The sequence below is a fragment of the Aedes aegypti genome, chromosome 3 (assembly GCF_002204515.2).
Source record: "Aedes aegypti strain LVP_AGWG chromosome 3, AaegL5.0 Primary Assembly, whole genome shotgun sequence".
NCBI lineage: Eukaryota > Metazoa > Arthropoda > Insecta > Diptera > Culicidae > Aedes > Aedes aegypti.
In genome coordinates, this window is record NC_035109.1 from 313767763 (window position 1) to 313791248 (window position 23486).

Sequence of the window (23486 nt, forward strand, 5' to 3'; positions counted from 1 at the left end):
ATAAACTTGATCAAAAGAAACAGTTGACTAAACAAACGCAAAAATTAAAAACTTTTTTGCAAAACTTTTTTTTTTCCTATTTTGAAACAATTTGTCCCACAGTGCAAAACATAAACTGGTACTGTGTCAAACTAAACACTTTTCAACTTTTTCGAAACGATCGTATGCAACATGCAACGACAAACTTTATCAACGAAACGTGAAACACACAAACAAACCAAACAATTTTGTTGCTCAACACTAGCATAAACTTCAGTTGCTATCAAACATGAGCATAAACAAGTGCAACAATCTCTCGCTACAAACCAATTTCTCGCGATACAAACTTTGTTGCAAACAAACTTTGGCGCAACACACTACAATGTTGGCGAAACAAACTCCTCGTACGTGACAAACACTTCGGCTGTGATTGATTTACTTTTTATTATGGTTACACAAAGCCGGATCACAGTACGGGAAAACAAAATGAAACGCAAATTCTTTGCTTGCTAGGCAGAAGAAAATGGCTCATTAAACTCACTTTTAACACACAAACGGCATGCAAATAAAACACTTTTTCTCTGTTTATTTCCACTTTACGAGAAAAACTTACGGTTTTTGCAGCAAACCTGTGTTAAGTGAAACCAAACCAACTTCAACTGCAGTGTAGGTAGGGTTGTCGCAAATTAATCGATTATTTCGATTAATCGATTAATTGACTCATTAATCGATTAATTTTTCATCGACTGCGCAATCGCTCAATAATCGAAATAATCGATTAATTGAAGTCGATTATTTTTGTCGATTATCGCAAAAAAATGCCCAATCCTAGTTAGTGTCATGTTTTCCCTCCAAAATATTTTCTCTCTCTGTCCATTCTCTACATACCACCATGTGCAACGAAAACTGTTCTTGCTCTGTTGCTCTGTTCTTCTGTCAGTCTCAGTCATTCGTGTGAAGTAGTGCAGTGCGTCGTCGTTCCTAGTGCGTGTCTCTAATCTTTTGTAAGCTGTAATTTTTTTCAATCGCCGGAATTTCTAATCGCGTTCCGAAGTGAACAGTTCAATGGTAAGTTTATTAAATTATAAAGTGCAAAAAATTAAAACCAAGATAAAGCACAAACTGAAATCTAACCACAAACAGAGACCGCGAAATCAGATGGTTCCATTTGATTTCGCGGCCTCTGTTCGAGGTTAGATTTACATTTGGATAATTATTTGCGGGAATCAATGTGCATTATTTCTTTATCCTCACTATCCCATTTACGATCATTTAAAAATACAGCTGAATTTACCACTCCTCGAAGCTGCATTTAGAAATTCATATAAATTGTTACACCAATTCTCCCGTGAATTCATGTAAAAATGCAGGGTATCTACTACCTGGAAAAACCTGGAATTATCAGGGAATTTTATTCAACCTGGAAAAACCTGGAATTCTCAGGGAATTTCGGCTCCACTCAGGGAAATTATTTTGAAACAGTATAAAATGTCGTTTTTGTGACAAAAAATGTCCTCAATTTAAAAAATTTTCGGCTGCGCCGCTATAAAAACGCTAGTTGACATGTTCAGTCTTTTCAACGATTTTTAATTAATTAGCGTAAAACATATTTAGACAAGGACACTTAAGATTAGCAAATTGGTAAAGGCAAGTACAGCTCCAATTAGGTGTCGTTAATAAGCAGTTGATAAGTTGAAAAAAATCAAAAAATTTTACAAAAATGTATTTTTGTCTATTATACCAAAATAATAAACTTTGTAAGGAAAGATCAAAAATTACAATAGACACGAAAAATATTACATTTCTCAAGTGAGCAAATTTTCTTTTAGAGTCTAGATTACTGTGCAAGTCTCTATTTTTGGTTATGGTCTCTAAAGTCTTTTTTAATAAAAATTATCTCTAAAATCCCTTTTTAATCTGCTTGCAGTGAATTCTGATGCAAAATTATATTATAACTATTAGGCTTTTAGGCAACTAATCCACAAGTTCTGGGATCTCGCGAGGAATAAGGAGTACTTAGAACTCACATAAGCTTCATTTGAGGTTACTCTAGGATTCATCGCAGATTTTTTTAATTTTTTCTCCAAAACATCTAAAAAAATTTCTTTATGTTTCACTGGATGAAAAAATATTTAAAGACTTCTTTAAGGAATGTTAAAAAAAATAGGTATTTTGCATTCTTGAAGATGCTCTAAACGGGAATGCTGGAGGAAGTCCTAGGGAAATCAATGGAATATTCTTTTAGATGGATGATTCCTGATGTGATTATCCTTGGAATAAACCCAGATTGAATTATTGAAGATATATAAAACAAGATTCATGGAACAATTACTAAGAAAGTTCGTGACAAATCTCAAAACAAACTCATGAAGAGATCTGCAGAGTAATATGTGAAAGAAATCTATACTAAATCGAGCTGTTATACTTGTCGTAATGTCATAAGAAATTTCAAACAGGGCCTTAGGTCTATAAAGCTTTTATTTGTAACACGGTAATACTACTAACCCTGATTTCCCCAAAGAAAAAAATACCGAAACGCTCTCCAGAAATCCTGAATCCCATTTTAAGGGAAATAATATTTTTTCCTTTAAATCGAATTGACTATTTTTTTATGACTGATGATTTAAGACACTTTCAGATCATTTGTAAACATTCTTGATTTTCGTGGCAGTTAAGGTGGAAATGAATCAAAGCCAAACTTCAAATTTTCAAGGGCACGAATCTGGAGAACCAAACACCCGTTTGAGCTGAAAATTTAATCGATTGGTCACTACCAGCTAGTGACCAATCGATTATGTTTTCAGCTTAAACGGATGTTTGGTTCTCCAGATTCGTGCTCTTGAAAATTTGAGGTTTGGCTTCGATTCATCTTCACCTTAAATAAAAATCGCCTTTTTCCTGTATATACTAAAAACAACACCGATAATTGTTTTTTTTTTTGAAGCGAAAAATACTTTGAAATTTATTGTTCAATAAATTTATTTTCAAGGATACTTTTCATTTAAAAAAAGTTTTTTGCCAACTAAAATTGACTACAGTGGGATTCCGTTTTTGGCACGCTCCGTTTTTGGCATGCTCCGTTTTTGGCACCCCCCGATTTTGGCAACAAAATGGATCCGTTTTTGGCAACATTTTTCAATATCATTGAAGTTTGTATTTTTCTGTAAATATTATTGTGTCGTTTATTTTAGTCACGCTTTATTACCAGCCCACTTGAGTATGCCGGTAGACAATTGTTATTAGTGAAAGTCAGTTTTTTTTCAGATTTGGAACAGCTTTTCTTAACAAAGCAACATTGACATAAGAGAAACAAAAAGTCTAAAGATCACACAGATTTTCAATCTACAATTTCGTTTCGCCATTTCAACTCAATGTTCTTTTTATTGTAGAATTGAATTGTAGAACATGCCATAGCAAAAGAAGTAAATCATTTTTTAAGAAACGATCCAACATTATATTCCTGTATTACTCAAGCTAGAGTATATTACGTGCCATATCAAGATTCAATTCAAGTATGCCTGCCGCATGAAATTATCAAAATGTTCCTTACGAGATCCTGGTGACCCCTGGCTGGGTCTAGGGATTGTCTAACTGGATTCTGGAGAATCCTTACGTTTTATGACTCCTATGTTTGAGCTTCTAAGGATTTTCAGCGAAGTCTTGGAAATACTGAGCGAAATTTGGGAATTCCTATCGAATATTACTTAGGGGTTTCTTGCGGGAACCTGAGAATGTATATTGTGGATGCTGCGCAAAATCTGTTGATTCCTTGTAAACTTCTAAGATTTCTAAAGCAGCCTGTGAATTTTTAGAAGAATACTGCGGATTCTTAATTGTATTTTGAATATTTTTTGGTGAGATCTTGAAGACTCTGAATAGGTTTCCAGCGGGATGTGAGGATTGCTAGTGGCACTCTGGAAAGTCCTTATAAATTTTTGAGAATCTCGATCGGAAACTTGAGAGTTTTCAGCAATATCACAGCGGAATCTTGAAAGTTTGAGCGCTATCTTCAAAATTATTTAATATCATTGGGACTATACATAGTCTGTTGATGTAAACCTAAATAAATAAATAAATAAATATTAGCAAGCTCTTGGGTAGATGTCAATTCCTACCTGGCTCATAAGTAAGATCCAAAGAATTCTAAGCAAGATTCTGTGGAATCCTAGCCAGCTAGTTTAGAACACAAACGGGTTCTATACCATTAATAATTTGCAGAGGATTTTTTCATCCTTATTTAAAAGACAATATACACCGTCTTAAACCAAATGCACTTATATTATACAACGGACACACGCAACAATCATTCATTGAAGATGAAGAATTTTTGTTTGACGAAAAGATTCCTCCGACAGGGGCGAACCTCCACGAAATCGAACCAACACTCCGTAGTACAATACACCTAAACGATTGACTCCGCTAACCTCACGGCTACGAAACCCACATTTCTTTGATGTTCCTATTGAACGCTTAGTCAATATTATGTTCCAAAATATATAATATTTTTATGATTGGTACAGCAAATGATTTCAGCTGTTTTTGTGTGCTCTTTGACTGTCAAATCAATCATTTGATATCAGATGCCTTACTGTGCAAGAAATTTAATTTAAAATAATCATTTTAAAATTATCGAATATTGTCAAATTTGACGCTTGGGATTAAAATAGAAACCGTTTTTTCTGTAAGTTTATTTAACTAGAATCATTCAGTTTTGTAATACCTAGAACTTTTTTTTTGTTAATACGCTTCCAATGAAATTTCTGTATTCTTATACTACTTTGAGGAATTGTTCTATTCTTGAACAAAGGTCACTTATGCGATTATTGTTTTTACATGACCTAGGTATACAAATAGTATACATAAAGTTTATAAAATAGCATTGAAGATATTTCAGCTATAAAAAGTGTGTAGAACGTCTGTCAAAATAAATATGACGGATCTTCAGATTAATAACATAGTCATATCCTACGGAAATCTACTTTGAAATGGACCGTTCGGAAGTCTGCCATCATTTGGTTACATAATTATGATGGAACAACGTCAAAATGATATTTTTGAAATTAAAAAAATGGGTTCCGATTTTGGCACGGTTCCGTTTTTGGCAACTGAAAATTTCAACTTTGTTGCCAAAAACGGAATCCCACTGTATTTGGGTATTTTGAGGGATTTGCTCATCCTGGAATTATTTTTTAAAACCTGGAAATCTCAGGGAATTTCATTTCTGTAAATGAGTAGACACCCTGAAATGGCTTCATAGATTTTTCAAGGGATGCCTAGTAGAAGTTCTCCAAAATTTACTCCAAGAAATCCAACGTAAAGGTAATAATACTACAGGGGTTGTTGCGAGTCTTTTTTCAGTGACTTGGTCGCTATTTGAAACAAAAAGTCGCTAAAGTCACTTTTTTCAGAAAAATTGTCACTGAAATTGAAATTGAAAACTCATCTTTTCAAAAACAAACAGCATTGATTCTTCATAAGGGTTAATCAGCATTGATGGTTTCTCTTCATTGTTGCTCTCTTTGCATTATTGCAAAAAAACTGAATCACTGTTCGTAACATTTTTTTATGCTATGGAATAAAGAATCACTACATCTTGATTTATGTACAATAAATATTTCAAATTTAATTAAGTTGGAGGGAAATCAATTTGTCAAGAAAATAGTGGTTCCTGGCTGAATTTCTGAGTGAATTCAGCCGAATATTTCGTTTCTATGACATTTATGAAGGAGAAAGTAAAACTTTTTACAAAGACAAATTATATGAAAGATGCTGCAAAACTTAGGAAATGACATGGCCCGAAATTTCTGGCCGAAATATTTAACCTGCTAAATAAATTGCTCGTGAACTTTCTACAGTAATCTGCAATTATAGAAGGAATCTTAAACCTTCCCTTTTAAAAGAATTTCATCAAAAGCTCCGAAGTCAGAGACTGTATTTGTCCTGATCTTCAAAAGCAAGTACAAATTTTACTGAAAAAAAAAAAATTGTTTAGAAATTACAACAAATAAGTTTCCATTTTTACATTGTTTCTTTTTCTTCAACTATTTATGTACAAAAAAAAAACGTTTCTATAATAAATGCTTAAACATTGTATCATGTAATAATAATTGTAATAATTAATCATCAATGCAGTGGCAGTTTCCTGTTGTCAAATATACCTGTTCATGAGTTTTATCCACAAATATCATTCTAACAAATAGAGATTTATAAATAGACTATTTCAATCCTTACTATTTTATTTAAGTATGGAAAATTAGTCATTTCCAGGATTGTAGAACAGATAAACTTGAGTCGTCACTGAGTAATATGATTGTTTTCAATAATTAATTTACTAAAACTTTCAGTTGAAATGTAGATATGTTAAGTGCCCACATAATCATTTTTTAAATACGTATGCACAAACGCAAAAAAATTGTGCGGTAAAAACTAACATTTTAGGGGGTTAACATAAGCGCTCGCACCGACAATTTTCAGCAGACCAGAAATGTGCTTTTTTTTAATTTCTTGATTGATTTTACCATGTCTGTAGTCAAATTTAGATTGATGAAAATGATTCCTGTCATATGTACCAGTAATGTGGTGGGATGTCCCGCAAACATGGTAATTGTCTGAAATTCCATGGTAGTTTCAAGAATGGGCATAGTCAGCTAAAATAGTATTTTTTACCGCATATTTTTTCCCGTGTAGCATTAATTTGATTCGGTTTGTCTAGATTTTGTTAAAATCAATTGCCTTTTGAGTTACTTTTTATGTGGAAGAAAGGGTTTTATTTTGCAGAAATTATGCCATAGGTATAGTTTCTATTTCTATACCTGAGTTTCTATTCAATTTTTATTTTTAACTTTAGATTCTGTCACAATTTATTTTTTAAGCCAGTAAGTTGCTTATAAACAGTAATTTCGCTAAAAATTCTATCTCGACTTTGTTTCCCATCGTTCATGTATTTTACAAACTACGAGTTTTTCCGACGGAAATAATAAATTTAAAATAGTAAAAAAAATGTGAAGTGAAATCTCCCATTATGGCAATCAAGTCTTATCCCACAAAGATAACTGTTAAGAAATTTTTCAAATTACTGTAGTTATCTACATTCTTATTTCAAGATTTTTCATTTCTAGTCATTTTAACGACTATTTTTTGTAGTTTTGAAGCTACCTTTAGGTCACTTTTTGTTTACTATTTTGAACATTTTTGTCAAAAAAAGTCCAAATATTTTGCTGTCTGACCGCAATCAGCTCTTTAATACCAGCAATTTTCACAGGGATTACTCAGAAAACTTTCCCAGATACTCGCACAGCATTTATCCCAAATATTTTTTCACTAATCCTTCCTTTCTCCAGTTGTTGCTAGAACAGCAGATTTTTCAAAGATTCTTTCTGGAGTTCCTACCTTTCACCCAGGGACTACTCATGTAGTTACCGTGCACCCCCGCTAATTTGAACGGTACCTCATGCAAACCATCAGGGTTCATTATTAATTTGAACATCTAGTAACCCTAGAAACGTGTTTCTGGTTACCTCTTTCACTGTTTTGTTTTGATTCTGCGTTCCGTTCCACAGCGTTCCATCTCACTTCACTCCGTTCCATGAGCTAAATGACGTTTGAACCATTTTTAATCAGAACGATGTGCAAATTAGCGGGATATAGATTAAAAAGTGTTCAGATTAAATGTGGTCAAACCAACGGGGGTACCCGGTATTTTCAAACATTTTCTAGTAATTTAAATCTCTCTGATTTGTACAACATTTAAGCCCAAAGCTTCTTTTAGACATTATTGCAAGAGTTCATAAGGAATTTCCACAGTGGTTTTATCAGAGATTATTTTAAGATGTCTTTAGAAACGAATTTTCCTTTTAAGTATTTCTCCAATAATTTGTAGAAATTTCTTTGACGATTTTCCGGACACATGACTGGAAAAAATCTTAGAAGAGTTCTTTAAAGACTTCTTTTAGAAATTTCACACCGAATTTCGGAAGGAATTTTAATAGGAATCTGTAGTACCAAGATGCAAGTTTATTATCATGTTTTCATTTTAGACCGTTTAGCAACGATGCAATCTTGCGTCCTAAAGTGAATAAATGCTGACAAATTTGCATCATGTCACCTTTACACACCGAAGAGAGGATCGATGAAGAGATATCGATCATGCGACTTACAGGACAGTGACAAGATTACTGTTCTCAATTGCACATTTACAATTATACTTCTTGACGACATGCTACTGCAATACTTTGCAATTTTTTAAGTAAACAATTTTCTTATGTAGGGGAATTCGGGGCATAATGGACACATCAAGCAAATGCTTGTTTTAAGACCATATAATGACATGTTTGCAAATTACTCCCGCCTAGTTTTCAAGTTCAATATCAGTACGACGTGCTACATTCATTCATGGTTATAAAAATCATATCATATGCCAGAATAGTGAGATAGAAAATTAGGCCTTAAACAAGGCTAGTAAAAAGGTATCGGGGTAAAATGAACACTTGCATGAACTTTAATGATTCCAAAATATTTAATGTCTGTCAGTCGTTCCGATGTGTCAAAGGGCTCTCCTTCTATCATAAGAGCTAAAAAGAACCTTTCTAGGTTCGTTATTTGCTCAAAAATGAGATTCTCCCACCGCCTTGCTTATATGCCAATACTAAGCAGAGAAAAACTTAAAATCAAATTTTAAAGGACAATTGAAGCAAAACAAAAACTTTTTTGCCATCAAACATTTCTAATGCAATACAGATTTCATGCAGTGTACGAACTTTTGATGAAGTATGCATTTCTCAGAGATTGACGGGGTGTCCATTTCGCCCCGGGTGTTCATTATGCCCCTAATCCCCCTACACGGGCAAAGGGCGTGCACTGGGGCAGATCGCTGTTTTCGACGGCCAAAACCTCTAGTACTCTGCATCATAGAGGTTTTCTGTCTTCGATAAAATATTTTGGAATAATTTGTACTACATTTTGACTCATTCAAATTTGATCTAGATAAGTGAAAACTAGGAGCGTCCTAGCAAAAAAAACTTTCTTCTGCAAAATTATTCGTTGAGGCATTTTTGACATTTCTTCCGAAGACACTTACACTCTATCACTGACGTGGGTGGCGCTGTAGGCACTTTAGTGAAAACAGTTAAAAAATCGATTTTGACCATTTTGTTTTTCATATAAAAAAATGGATAAAAATGTTTTGTCATCGAGTTTGCAAAGCTGAACAATAAAAAAGTAATAAACCAACATTTACTAGCAAAATTTTAGATTTAATGATACCTTTAGTAAAAACAGTCCAAAAATAGTGTTTTACAAATCCTGGATAATCCATGAGCTGGCAGATGATGGCAACTAATTTTTTGTCCACGACTAGTCAATACATACGTTTCATTGTCGTGAAGGAAACAAAGTAGGCCGTATGGGGCTTTTATGCTAGAATAATTTTAGGATCGAAAAAAAAACAGTTATATCAGTATGTGATTTAAAATGGGATATATGTCATTAAATCTGCTTTCAGATTTTGAGAATAATGAGGTTAAAAAAACTATGTGAACTTCTAAAAATTCAGACGCATTTCATTTATTTGCATCGCCTTTAATAAACACAATACTATACTATAACTTTAATAAAAGTCGAAGGATAGATACACTCCCGTGCAAAAGTTTGTGTACACCCCCTCGAGTGTTCTGTCCATATCTCTGTGATTACACGTCCAATTGAAACTCTCTAAGCCGCATTCAAAAGTTTAAGAGTTATTCTTACTTCGTAAGTATGTTTCCAAAAACATGTTTTGAATTTTGTATACTAAATTTTTATTTAAAATTGTGACATTTTTCAGAAAATACACTGAAAAAACAGCTAATTTCCTCAGCATTGGATCGACCAAAATTTAAAAACAAGGTGTCATTAGAATCGTAATCTTATATTCTTTGAAGAGCACTCACGATTTTTTGCGGAAAAATCTGAAAACTATTCAAAATCAATGAAACAGTCATTCAAGTCATCGTGCAAAAGTTTGGGTTTACCCCTTAGTATGTATGTATCGTGCAAAAGTTTGGGTTCACACGAACCTTAGGTTCACACGAAATTAGGTTTATCACACGAAGAAGCTTTAGAGAAGTTTCTGCTTCAAAAACTTGTTTCCGTGTTTTTTGTTCGTGTTAGGGTCGATTTCTTCACCATGGCTTAAGCCGTAAACCACGCTTACCCATATAGTTAAACTAGGTTTAAGGCCTAAGCGAGAGTGAAGAAATCGACCCTTAGTCAAGGATTTTTTTTATAGCTTAAAATACTCTTGGACGATACGGCATGCATCCCCACGATACCATTTTAAAAAAAATTAAGGATCAACGCGAAAAGCATCAACAGCTAGTACACCTAATCAACAACTTGCTGCATACCGTGTTATGTAAGTTGTTAGTTAGCTAGTAGTTAGTAAAAAGAAAGTAAGTATGCTCCTTTATCTCTTTCACAGACGCACAGACTCTTGCGCTGGAAATAAAAACGGATATAGATGATTTGTTGATTCAGTTAAATCGCTCACCCGAACCAGTATTGTCTCCTACACCTGGCAATCAGCAAACATCTCTCGATCGTCGCCCATCGTCACCACCAACTCGTCAATCACCACTTCCCATTCTCCCACCACATCGGAAGGAATCGCCTGATTTGTTCCACATAACGCCGCCTTCGTTTTACAACCATCCGTTATCACCATCTCCTCGTCATCATCAGCCATCACCACTAGCATCCCCGGAACAGAAGCGTTCCAAGCAGCAATCACTAACTTCGTTTGAAGCATCAAACTCACTGCGTAATCCACAACAACAACATCAGCAACATAATAGAAAGCGTGCGGAAACGCCTGCAATTGGGAAGTGGCTATCAAAAAAAAACAATGGCAACAGGAAGAACAAAAATTAGTGCCGTTTGGCGACATTTTACAAAAATAAATAAGAGCACTGCACTCTGCAATTTGTGCAGAAAAGACCTTAAATTTTGTGGAAACACAACAAACTTGAAAAATCATCTTAAACTCAAACACAAAATGAGGGAGTTCATCGATCAAACAAAGCAGAAACATACTGACAAAGCAGAAACATCGGATCTTTCGTCCGATGAGGATGAGGTAAGAACTAAGAGAATTAGTTGTATAAGGATTGAAGGTCTTTTCTCATATTCCTTCCTTTTTTTGCTTAGACTACAATAATTCCACAAAAAACTCATCACGCAAATTTGCTTCCTTGTTGTCTACAATTCTGTAATTATTTAAAAAAAAACCTTCAATTGTCAACAAAACTTGAAATTTTATCTCCCTAAATTTGATGGTCATTTTTGTTAGAGGCTATTGTATTTTAACACTTCGTTTTTCTAAAACATTCGAACTGTACGTAAATTTCTAAGTATCTCAAATTTATCTCCTTTCTTCGAAAATTTTGTGTAAATCATTATTTTTTCTATGTTTTTTAGGACGAATGTAACGTAACCAGAAAATCAAAAGTGGAACTAGACACGAAAGAAAATTACAACTTTGGACTGCGTCAGCAAACAGTATCCGAGGCATTCAATAGACCGATGTCTTTCGAAGGTAAATTCTTTTCTTTGCTACTTTGGTTACCATAACAGTGACTGGTCGTCACAAATGCACTAATCTTAAGAAATAGTACAGACAAACAAAAGTAACAGCTAGAACAATAATTAATTTAAAACATAGTCTGATGAACCATAATACCTAATCACAGACAAACAGATGAAACACGTAGAATGATTTCACTTTGAACAATCCACATTAGTGACCATTTTGCACAAACACGATTATGTGTGACGGGTCACATAGAAAGCGCTAGTGTGACGCGCGCATCTGTTTGTGAGGTATATAACATATGGAATTTGAAATGATCGTTCAAAGCGTGATCGACTGGAATTTCATCAGTTTTTGGATTCTAAGCTGTTTGTTCTAACTGTTAACTGTTCTAACGCACAGGGTGTAATAGACACCCCCTTGTTATCTGACGATAAGCATATTTCACCAAAATTATATACACCTCTTTGGAATCTGTTTAATGGTAAAAAAGTTTATTTTGCTTCAATTGTTCTCTGAAATTTGACTTCAAATATTTTTCAACTTCATATATAAGCATGGTTGTAAATACTAACAAGTTTTTTCTTGTCAATGTGATTGAGGAGGAGCCATTTTGCATATCAGAACGTTTAACACTTAACGGGCCTTCCTTTGCCGGCCTTAAGGTGATTATAGAACGAAGCCACACCTCAAATTTTCAAGAACACAAGACTTGAGAACCAAACAGCGCTCCGCAGTTGAAAATCTATCCCATTGGTCACCACCAGCAAGCAAGCATTTTGATTAATTTTCAAAGCGAACTGTTGTCAGATTTTCTCGTCTTGTGCACTTGAAAATTCGAAGTTTGGCTTCGTTTTAAAATCACCTTAAGAATAGATTACCTATCGTGAGGTCCATTTGTTATCAGAATATCCCTAGAAATTACAGACTAACGTAAAATAGCAACCAATAATTCAGTAATCAACATTTCCACATTTTTTGTAACAACATTTGACAGCCACTCAGGCAGGCATGAGATCTTTTTGATCCAGTATGCGCATAATACTAATCATTTGTGAAAACTGATTTAGTGGTAACAGGCCTACTTCTTACTTGTAAGATGATACAATTTCTGGTTAAACCATTTCCGATTTTTTTTGTTGGTTCTACATTTTACATATTTTTCAGCAATTTTAATCAAACTTTCAAATGGAGCGTTAGTTTCTTGTTCAATGGGATGTTTTCTTCAAATGGGTTTAGTTGTAAGCATATTGGAAACATAAAGAAGTCGACCATTAAGGTTAATTTTAAACTCGTCTCCCATATAAGGACAAACGTGTCCATTTATGAGCCCCCATTCCCATATCCTCGAAACGAGTAAAAATGCTTTTCAATTAAGTGAAGAAACAATTTATCCATACATTTGTGATAAACAATTTTGCGAAACTTCACGTAATTTCTATTTTTCTTTCTTTAAACAAGAAGACATAGAAAAACAAGTGTTTTACTCATTTTGAATATATCGCAATTATTTGTGAAATTCATTCCAAATCTCAAAACTGAAAGTTTGATTAAAATTGCCAAAAAACATTTGAAATTTAGAACCGAAAAATAAAAAAATATCGGAAATGGTTTAACCAGAAATTGTTTCATCTTACAAGTAAGAAGCAGGCATGTTACCACTAAATCAATTTTCACAAATGATAAGTATTGTGCACAGACTGAATCAAAAAGAGCTCATGCCTGCCTGAGCGGCTTTCGCAAAAAATGTGATAATGATGATTACTAAATTATTTGTTGCTAATTTATGTTACACCCGATTCTGTTTTTGCACGGATTTTTTTTACACGGCCGTGCAAAAAAAGTTTCCATACATTTTTTTCCACCAAAACCTTATTTTTGCATGAAACGTCGGTACGCATCCCCCGTGCAAAAACAGAATCGGGTGTATTCTGTAATTTTCCTAGGGATATTCCGAGGAATATGAATGTCACGATAAGTAAACAATTATTAATGAGTACCTATCGAAATATTTAGAAATTGCAAATAACAATGTTATCACATTTTTTTACAGACATCGTCTCCTGATAAACCGATAAGCGCATGTAAGACCACTTACATGTCAGTGTCCAACCTATATAAATTTTGTATTTCTGCTGAGAGTTTATTAGACCAACCAGCCCATATATTCACATCACATCACATCACAGACACATAAATTTTCCGTAGTCGTATCCTTGTTGAACTCAAATGTTACTGGACTGCATTGCTCATTGCTTTATAAAATGGAGCAAAAAATTAAATCCTAATCAAGCATCTTCTTGAACCTATAATAATTATTATATAATGAACCAGATGGGTGGAATAGAAAAATAAGTAGTATTTATATGGTGCACATCCTCGTATGCTTGTTTAATGATCGTTAACATTCCAAATTCATATACAGTCAACTCTCCCTTACTCGATATTGAAGGGACCATCGAGTTAGGGAGGTATCGAGTTACAGAACACAAAACCAGTGCAAATGCAATCCAATGGACCATCGAGGTAGCCATGAAAACCAACTCTTACTATGGTTCTCTTACTCGATATCGAGATACAGAATATCGAGTAAGGGAGAGTTAACTGTATAAAAATGATGCCAATATTTTTCTGAAATGGTGCACGTTTCCCTGAAGCGATCTAGGGTAAAAAATATTGATTTGACTAATTCAATGGTTGAATAATTGAATTTGAAAATATATTGATATTTTGCTTATCACGCTTTTTTTGATGAAAAATGCAAAATTTTCAAACTTTGTCAAAAACTAATCCAGGGGTGCTGCAAATCATTTGAAAACGGCCTCTTTCTACACTTTTCTTGCACTTCAAGACCCATATAACCGCGTCCCTGATCCAGTCAAAAAAATTGTTTTGTCGAACAGTGATATAACTCCGATTTGTTTGGTATCAAAGCTAATTGGACTGCTTCTATAAACGCAAGCATAAAAAATAAAAATTTCAATTTTCAAATCAGAACTAGCTCAGTAAAATGTGAATTTCATTAAAAAAAAAGGAGAAATTCAGAAACAGGGTGAAAATTGAGTGCAGTCAACTCTCCCTAACTCGATTGTAAATATATATATATATATATATATATATATATATATATATATATATATATATATATAAATATATATATATATATATATATATATATATATATATATATATATATATATATATATATATATATATATATTTATAAAGACCATTTAGAATATAGTGAATTTTCAACATTTCAAAACGAGGCGTGAAAAGGTGAACTTGTACGGCAAATTGAAAGAGACAGTATCAAGTCTCGGGCATGTTGTTGGAGAAGTATCGACATACATTTAAGGGTCAAAGTATTAAAGTGATTATAGAGCGAAGCTAAACTTCAAATTTTGAAGTTCAAAACTCTTTTTTAATTGGGTAGGGGAAAGTTGACTGAATGTTCTCAGCACTAAACATTAAACGCATTTTTTGTTTCGTATTGTCAAACTATTTTGCAAAGGTATATCCAAAGTAGGTTGTGGTATTGATTATGCTTTTCAAGTAGCTGGTATATTGATTCCTTTATTTGTTGGTGATCTACCGTATTTGTTAGATTTTTTCGAAGAATTCTTCTTGACCACAACAGAAACAATGGCACCATTGATCAATATTACAATTTCTGTGATTTTCTACCAAGTCGAGAAGAGTTTCACGGGGTGGATCTTTTGAAATAGACTGAGTGCTTGTTGAAAATCAAGAGGTCCGTATTGAACCATATCAAAAGGTCCGGATTGGACAATACTCATTTTGTGATTTTCAAACTAGTTGTATACAAACAGTGCATATACAAGTCAAACCCATATGGTTATTTGAAAGTTTAGGTTAGGGGGATTCGATAATAAAATAACACAGAATGGTTGGAGAATTATTGTCACTTCTTTTACTTCTAAACTGACAGTATGGTTTGCCAAATCGCTTCGGTTTCTGTTTATGTCTTCCATCACATGAATATTTCAGTTATACAGTCATCTCTCCCTTACTCGATATTTCGTATCTCGATATCGAGTTAGAGAACCATAGTAAAAGTTGGTTTTCATGGCTACCTCGATGGTCCCTTGGATCGCAGTTGCATTAATTTTGTGTTCTGTAACTCGATGCCTCCCTAACTCGATGGTCCCTTCAATATCGAGTAAGGGAGAGATGACTGTATTATTGTTGAATAAGCCTTCTAAACATTATTACCTTGAAGCACTATGAGCTGTACTCTAAAAAACGGTTGTTTACCAACGAACGTTGTTTGAATAGATGTGAGTTGATGGACTCTCATTTGATTCCTGCTCTCATATTTATTCATACTTTGTCTCATTTTTGCAATATCGATAAAGAAGATTTGGAAAGGTTTTGACAACACAAAATCAACAATAATAATACCATTGTTATGATTGTATATTAATATTGGATCAATCATATCTACAGTTAATTCAACTGTTTTGTGTAGTTGAACCAATCATACCATATAGTTAAATCAACCAGTCCTATAACACTTCGCCGAATACCATTACCCCGAAAACCATCTCCCCAAAAACCAGTACCGCGGGTTTGCTCATTCTTATGGGGGATAACATTGGGGTGTTTCATCAAACACTGTCGTTCTTTTCCTAGACCTAGAATTTTGTACCTTGAAATAGTTGAACATCCATATTAATTAAATGTAATTAAAATTATTACAATTTGAAGTCAATACAACTTCCGTATCTTATGATACGGTACTTTGTTATGTCATTTCAGCCGGCGGCGAAAAATTTGAAAGTATTACGAGCTCCGTTATGTACATGGTAACGAAGGATGGACTTCCGTTGAATACCGTCGAAAAGCGTGGATTCAGAAGATTGATGCAAACGATCTGCCCGTTGTACAAAGTCCCGGGTGAAACCAAATTTACATCTTTGTTGCACGACAAGGAACAGAAGATGCGACAACTGATGAGAAAAAAACTCCAAGCTCAGCCACACATCTGCTTGACAACTGACATCTGGACCGAGATGATGCATATGAAAAGTTATTTGGGCGTCACAGGACATTTTGTACATGGTAATTTTGAATATTCTTTATTTAGTTTGGTATTTCTTTCATGAAATATTGTTTTGGGCGATATTTTTTAAGAGAGTAGTTTGAATTTGTGAATGTTCTAACTTTTACGTCTATTTGTCTTTGTTGATAATTTGGTGTCTTTGTATGTATTTGTCTTTGTTGATAATAACATTTTTTATTGGATTTGCAGAGAACAAGATCGAATCTTGTATGTTAGGAGTTGTGCTGTTTGATGATTCCAAAACCGGTGAGAACATTGCTGACACCTTGAAACACATCTGTGATCAATGGGAGATAACCGAAAATAAGGTTTTGATGGTGGTAACCGATCAAGGTGCTAACATCATGAAAGGAGTGAAGTTACTCTTTGGCAGTAAACGTCATATCCCATGCTTTGGTCATATAATAAATCTGGTGGCCAGCAAGTCGGTTCCAATATACAAACAACCGTATACTGCAAGACTGGAGCCAGTGATTGATGAGGAAGAAGATGACAGCGAATATATTGATCCGGATTCTGATTCACAGTTCTACGAAGTCATTAGTGTCATCAAGAAATTGAAATTGATCATAAAGTTTTTCAAATCCAGCGAAACCGCATCCCGAATGTTACGGGAACAGCAAATGACAGAAGGAAGGAAAGAAGGCCATCGTCTAGTTCTCATGCTTGACGTTAGAACAAGATGGAACTCAATATTGTCAATGGTCGAGCGATTTATTTTATTGACGAATCACGTTTCTACAGTACTATTGAGCTTGCCGAAGAGTCCACCAATGCTGTCGGGACAGGAACTGGGTATACTGAAAGAACTCATCAAGGTACTCAAACCTCTGGATAAGGTCACTGTTGAGATGTCGGGTGAAAGCTATTGTACTTTGAGTAAAGTCATCCCTCTCGTCCGCCTGCTAAAATTAGTACGTAATTCCCTATTAACTTCCCCTATTTCCTCATGTATGTTTTGTCACTTTCAATTTGCCTCGATGTGTCTTAAAAGTCATTCATACTTTACTTGGTGCAAACATGTGTTTGCTAATACATAACCATTACCCACATAACATTTATTTGCATCGACATTAAATTTAGATTGTTTTATGAAAATTTAATCAAATGTATGGAATTGCGATTTTCAGTTCATGATGAATTTCAAATAGTTAGTAAAATGTTAAATGCTTTTTCACTTCACTTTCATTTGCAGCGTAATTTCCTTTTTTTTTTATTATTGGTAGTACAAGTTGGCACATGGTTAGTTTTTAAATAATTTTATTTAATGCAGTATTGTGGCAATTTCTGCTTTAATGATCTTAATTTTTTTATAACTGTGAAAGGACTAATAAAATTTTCATTCCTATTTTTCTTGACAGGCATACTCTTCTATGGCACTGGAGACTCCGGAGATCATCGTTGTAAAAACCAGAATTGTAAAATCGATCGAATTTCAGTTCCGACACGTGGAAGACGTTGAGTTGATGGCAGTCAGCACACTTCTCGATCCGAGATTCAAAAACATACATTTCGAGAGTGCAGCTGCATCTGCCCAAGCTGTGAAGGTTGCAGGTAATAAATGAAGTTCTCATCTATGCATCTATTGCGTATTTCATGTACAACACTAGCTAACTAATTCACTAACTTGTTGCACTATAAATCACTAATAGCATATATTTAAGGATTATAAAATCAATGTGATAAAATGAGTCGATTTAATTTTTTGGCATTAAAAGTTCAATAAGGAATTTATAATATAAGATGTTGTTTAGATCCTAATTTTGACTGATTGATGTTGAAAAGTGTTTAAGTCATCCCGTTTGACGGTACAAGAGTAACATAAATAAAAGCGTGGTTTCAATTGACCCTTTAATCGACACGACTTTAATCGATTATAATTGAAGACGAAATACATTTCGAAATCAGTATGAAAACAATTAGCTTGTTTTTCAAAAGTAAATTGATTGTTCGTCAATAGTTTTACTATTGAAACAGTTAGTTGAGTATTGGGTTAATCTGATGTATATAGAATCATATTTATGTAACTATTGCATAGTATTTATTTGATTAGATTTGTCTCAAGTTCGTCGAAAAAAAAAAAAAGTGGTGCTACCATGGGAAAGAGAGGTTAAACTCTAATCCTCCAGGTGACTAAGTTGCGATTATGAACCATTGAAATGATGAATGTTGAATTAAATAGTTATTACATACTGAGTAACGCAAAAATTGGCAAATCTGATTATTTCTTCTAATCTAACTGAGATAGAATCTAATTCCACAATTATAAATTAAGAGTTTTATTTTTTGCCATCACGAACTATTTACCTAAGTAGGGGTGATCGGGGCGATATGGGCCACCTGAGGTAAACATCATGGAATGCATAGAAAACAGCAAAAACTATTGTGCTTGTACTATAAAATGTTTTCTTCCATGTTATGTCGATAATGATTGTTAACATCAACATGAAAATTAATTTAGGAAGGTTTTTGAGAACAATGTTTTTTTCTTGTGTTCACTACAGAGTTGCCTAATTTCAATCATATCAGCTGATGGCTGATGGTCTAAAACTATCACTATCACTTGCGAGCTATCAATATCACTTTGATTTGACAACCAACAGCAATGATGCGACATCGCACTCTAGATCATAATCACTGCGGAATGAGTGATCACGTGGTAATTATCCATGCTCTTACTGTTGTTCAGTGACCAACAAATAGTTTCAACCTATCTGCAACACTGTCAAAAATGTCGTACTGGTAAATGGCCATTTTAACTGCTTAGTTTAAGGCTAAACTTAACCCATCAGTGATATCCATAGTCTATCGCCATCAATGCACTTGTGATGGAGTAGACAGCGTGATGTTGATATGATATAGATTGATTCGAATTGTATCGCAGTTGGCCTGTACAAATCAGCAAATTTTAAGCGTTGATAGTGACAGCGAGCAACTCTGGTTCACTAACCATGGGGCATTATGAGTCACCTAACGGGGCATTATGAGCCACTTCATTTAGTCGCATGATCTCTATTCAAAAAAAATAGAGAAGTATGCTCATATTGCCCCCATTGCCCCTACCAGTGGTTCACAGCTCGATTTTATTCAAAAAATGGTCGACATAAATAGTTTCATAAAACAATTTATTTTTAATTTTCATACAAAAAATCTTACCATTGGGGGAGGGGGGTCGAAAACCTCGAAAATTGTCTTACGTAATTAATGAACCGTCCATTTCTCCAGTGATTTGAATTTCATCAAAATTTGGTCTAGAAAATCAAATTCTATCGCTTCCACTAAGGTTTCTATCACAATTTCAAAGTTAAAAAAACTGCAGTAATTTTCACATAGCGTTTATCTCAGGCTTTCCTCCAGTAATTTTTGCATTGATTTTTTTTACCGATCTCTCCAGTTGTTACTTCTAGAAGATTTACTGTAGATTAACAAAGGTTTATTACAGAATTATCGTTCCGTCTTTTTTTTTTTTTTCAATAAACCCTGCATCTAAGATCTTACTTCTTACAAATTTCTTTCCTCTTTTTTTCTTCAGCAGAAATTTTTACTTTATTTGAGCAAAATAGCATACCTAGCACTTTGTAATGAAGTTACTTTACTATTGTTGCTTCTATAATACCTCCCGGATTTTTATAAACATTTCTTCAACAATTTCTAAAATAAAAATCCTTGAAATTTTCTTGCCAAATTTCTTAAGAGATTTCTTTGGGAAACTTTTTGATGAATGTCTGCAATAATTTCATTAGAAATTTAGAAAGACTCTGTGCAAATTCTAATGGTAATATCAAATAAATTTCTTATTGAAATTCTAAAAAAAGACAATTTTGTACGAACTCTTCCAAAATTCCTCCGTTAAATACTGGTTGAATTCTTGAATATCTAGGTCCATGAAAATTTCTCAGGATGGATGGATTTCTTAAGAAATTCATAAAAATCACTCCCGAAGGAATTTTTAGATCAATATCTAAAACAAACTGTTTACAAATATCTGAATTGATTCCTGCAGAAGATACTGAAAAAACACGAACAGTAAATACTTTGTGTAATGTCATGAGGAATTTACAAAAAAAAAACTGCCAAAACCATTAGTCCTTCCACACATTAAGATCATACTAAAGACGAAATAAAGACCTTAATATTACGTGTAGTTGCCCAAAATTGTATGGCCCATGAAGTAACAGAGCAAAATCCAGAAAGCCATGAAAACTATACTGTGATCTGTCAATGTCTTCATTTTGTATTTAACCATACTGTTGATTAGAAATTGTATGTAAATCATGTTATGAAGGGTAAATTATATTCGTATTTTTTTATTTCCAGGAAAATTGCTGAGCGCTCAAATTGGCGAAACCACAAAGAACGTCGAAGATTCCATCCGGCTGGATAATCCACCTGATGCGGAAGACTTGTGGTCCATTCATGACAATCTCGTGGCGAAGTCATCAAAAACGTTTGTGGTAGAGACTGCTGGTGGGGTACCGATAGAGTTGAAGCAATACCTGAATGCTCCAGTGGCCCCTCGAACGACCAATCCCTTGGAATTGTGGGATAAGATGAAATCGCTCTATCCAAATCTTCATAAAATTGCGCTGCAGTTCCTTCCAATGCTGGCAACATCGGTTCCATCGGAACGCCTATTTTCGAAGGCTGGACAGTTGCTGACAAAAACTCGAAATAAGCTTAGTGGTTCTAATGTAGATATGCTTCTGTTTCTTCAATCATTGTCTGAGGAAACATGGTTCTCTGACAAATGCAATACAGCAGAATGACGAAAGAAATGGAAAATTTAACATATAATGCAATCGCGCTCATTGACTCAAGAACCTGTTAAATTGTTCATTTAATTCGCCGTTGCGGTGTATAACGTTTGGCAGACAGTTATTTTGTTTTTAAGAATTATAATATTGACAACATGATCAATAAACAATACATATTAAATACACTTCAAGGAAGTTTTTCAAAAAGGCGTGATTGATTTTAACTATTAAACATTTGTGCGAACGCAATAAATAGTTTAAAGCTTGTCAGAAAGAAGCATACCTGTCTAAACAAATCAAAAGTGCCAAGAATAGAATATGTCTCCCTCTAAAACTTTCTTTTTCCATCTACCCACAAGGGCTGATTTAAATTTCTCAAAACCAAAAGTTCGTATGATCTTCTGAATTCGATCCTTACAGATAAATCTCGAAGTTTGATCCCAAATACATTCACCCTCATTCTTGTTTTCGGCGGATCCAACTTACGATCGAATCCTATTAGTTTAAATCCATGACCCACTTGATATTGTTGTTTGCAGTTTTCGATCGAAAGAGCATTCGAACGTAAACAAGAATAGGGGTGATTGAGATTTACAAGAAACGCAAGAAACTTGAAAGCGATTTTTAAGGTTGCAAAATATAGCCTCAAATGAAATTTTCATAACTTCGTTATTTTCCAATCAATCTTGTTTTTTTAGCACCATTCTCTACAAAATTAAATTCATGGGCTTCAGTTTGTAGAACATCTGAAACTATCAAATTGTTCCATTTTAGTAAAAAGCAGCGATCTCCAAATGTATCTTCATTTCACTAAACATATTTAACTTTGCAAAATGATTGATCAAAAGAAGAAGAAAATTACTTTTTACTAATATTGCAGTTAACCCTCCATGACTCGATGATGAAGTGAAACATCGAGTTATGCAGTTTTTTAGACATTTTCCAATTTAAAAAATGGTCTTGATTTCTTAAAAACTTTTCTCACAAGCAGGAGTAAACTACTTTGCCATATCATGTTCATTAGTTACAGTCAAAAATACTTTACATTAACAGATTTTCGAAACATGCATACATACTCAGTAACCAAAGTTATTTAAGAAAAAAAAAGATCATAAAAAACAATAATTTGTTATTTAGCATAAATGTTTTCTTGCTTTTAAAGCGATAAGACAATAAAATAGAGTTCATTTATTATGTAATGCTATAGTATACAATTGACAATATTCAACCCCAACCTCCTCAACCAGCAAGTAGCAATAGAGCATACCACCCCTCCCTCCGAAGCGTAAGTAATTTGCGGACGGTGCCTAAAACTTAGATTGTTGCCTGAATATATTCACCTTTTTCTTGTGTTTTCTGTCAACTTGCACTTGTACTAAACCACCTAGCCATTAAGGGGAACAAAATATAGGGTCAAACAAAAGCCTTCTTCTTCTTATTGGCATTACGTCCTCACTGGGACAAAGCCTGCTTCTCAGTTCAGTGTTCTTATGAGCACTTATGAACTGAGTATATCGTGTGACAGGTACGATGATACTTAATTCCCAGAAATCAAGGAAATTTCCATTAAGAAAAGATCCTGGACCGAACGGAAATCGAACCCAGACACCTTTAGCGTGGCTTTGCTTTTTAGCCGCGGACTCTAAATAGGCCCCCAGACAAAAGTATCTTAGTATTTATTGAAAACCTTCAAGGCATGACACAAATGAAACTATGTAAAGGAGGTCTTTAATGCTCAAATTTGTGACCAAGGATGTCTACAACCGTTCTTAAATTGTTTCGCATTCTATTTCTTCAATCATTGATTGTGTCAGGGTTTGATTACGAGATATTTCTCCTTAAGATGACAGTTATTGGAAGGAGTGTGCGTAAAATATGGGTATTTAACGCCATTTTTGCTGTTATAGTAAGTCTTGTCATAATCAATACGATAAATTAAGTTATATTTCCAATGGGCTGTGAACCGTTCACCGATTCGTTTAACTTTTAGTTGAAACTTGTAAGTTAAATAGTAATTTTCCCTTCTGTTAAGAATACCCCTGCTCGGGTGCATGGTTAAATTTGACAGTTCAAAAGTTAGTTTCTACTCCCGGTAATTAGAGAA

General features: G+C 34.1%; 1 protein-coding gene across 3 annotated transcripts; it reads left to right on the forward strand.

The window, feature by feature from the left end:
* Positions 1 to 715: 715 nt before the first annotated feature.
* Positions 716 to 21870, forward strand: LOC110678781 (zinc finger BED domain-containing protein 4). Of its 3 annotated transcripts, none has more exons than XM_021852124.1 (8): positions 716 to 1047; positions 10244 to 10369; positions 10436 to 11089; positions 11431 to 11548; positions 16325 to 16627; positions 16818 to 17542; positions 17990 to 18182; positions 20946 to 21870. In XM_021852124.1, the coding sequence occupies exons 3-8, from the start codon at positions 10859 to 10861 to the stop codon at positions 21392 to 21394; spliced, it is 2019 nt and encodes a 672-aa protein (XP_021707816.1). In that variant the 5' UTR covers positions 716 to 1047; positions 10244 to 10369; positions 10436 to 10858; the 3' UTR covers positions 21395 to 21870. The 3 variants fall into 3 exon arrangements, with proteins under 3 accessions (XP_021707816.1, XP_021707818.1, XP_021707817.1); XM_021852126.1 differs by having other exon boundaries at positions 16818 to 17446; positions 20946 to 21869; XM_021852125.1 differs by lacking the exon at positions 10244 to 10369.
* Positions 21871 to 23486: the final 1616 nt, after the last annotated feature.

What these genes read in the sequence shown, in the direction of transcription:
- LOC110678781 (XM_021852124.1), top strand. Translation starts at nt 10,859, where the DNA reads ATGGCAACAGGAAGAACAAAAATTAGTGCCGTTTGGCGACATTTTACA. An exon ending in CACAGGACATTTTGTACATG is followed by an intron (nt 16,628 to 16,817) that starts GTAATTTTGAAT and finishes TTGGATTTGCAG; the next exon opens with AGAACAAGATCGAATCTTGT. An exon ending in TCGTCCGCCTGCTAAAATTA is followed by an intron (nt 17,543 to 17,989) that starts GTACGTAATTCC and finishes TTTTCTTGACAG; the next exon opens with GCATACTCTTCTATGGCACT.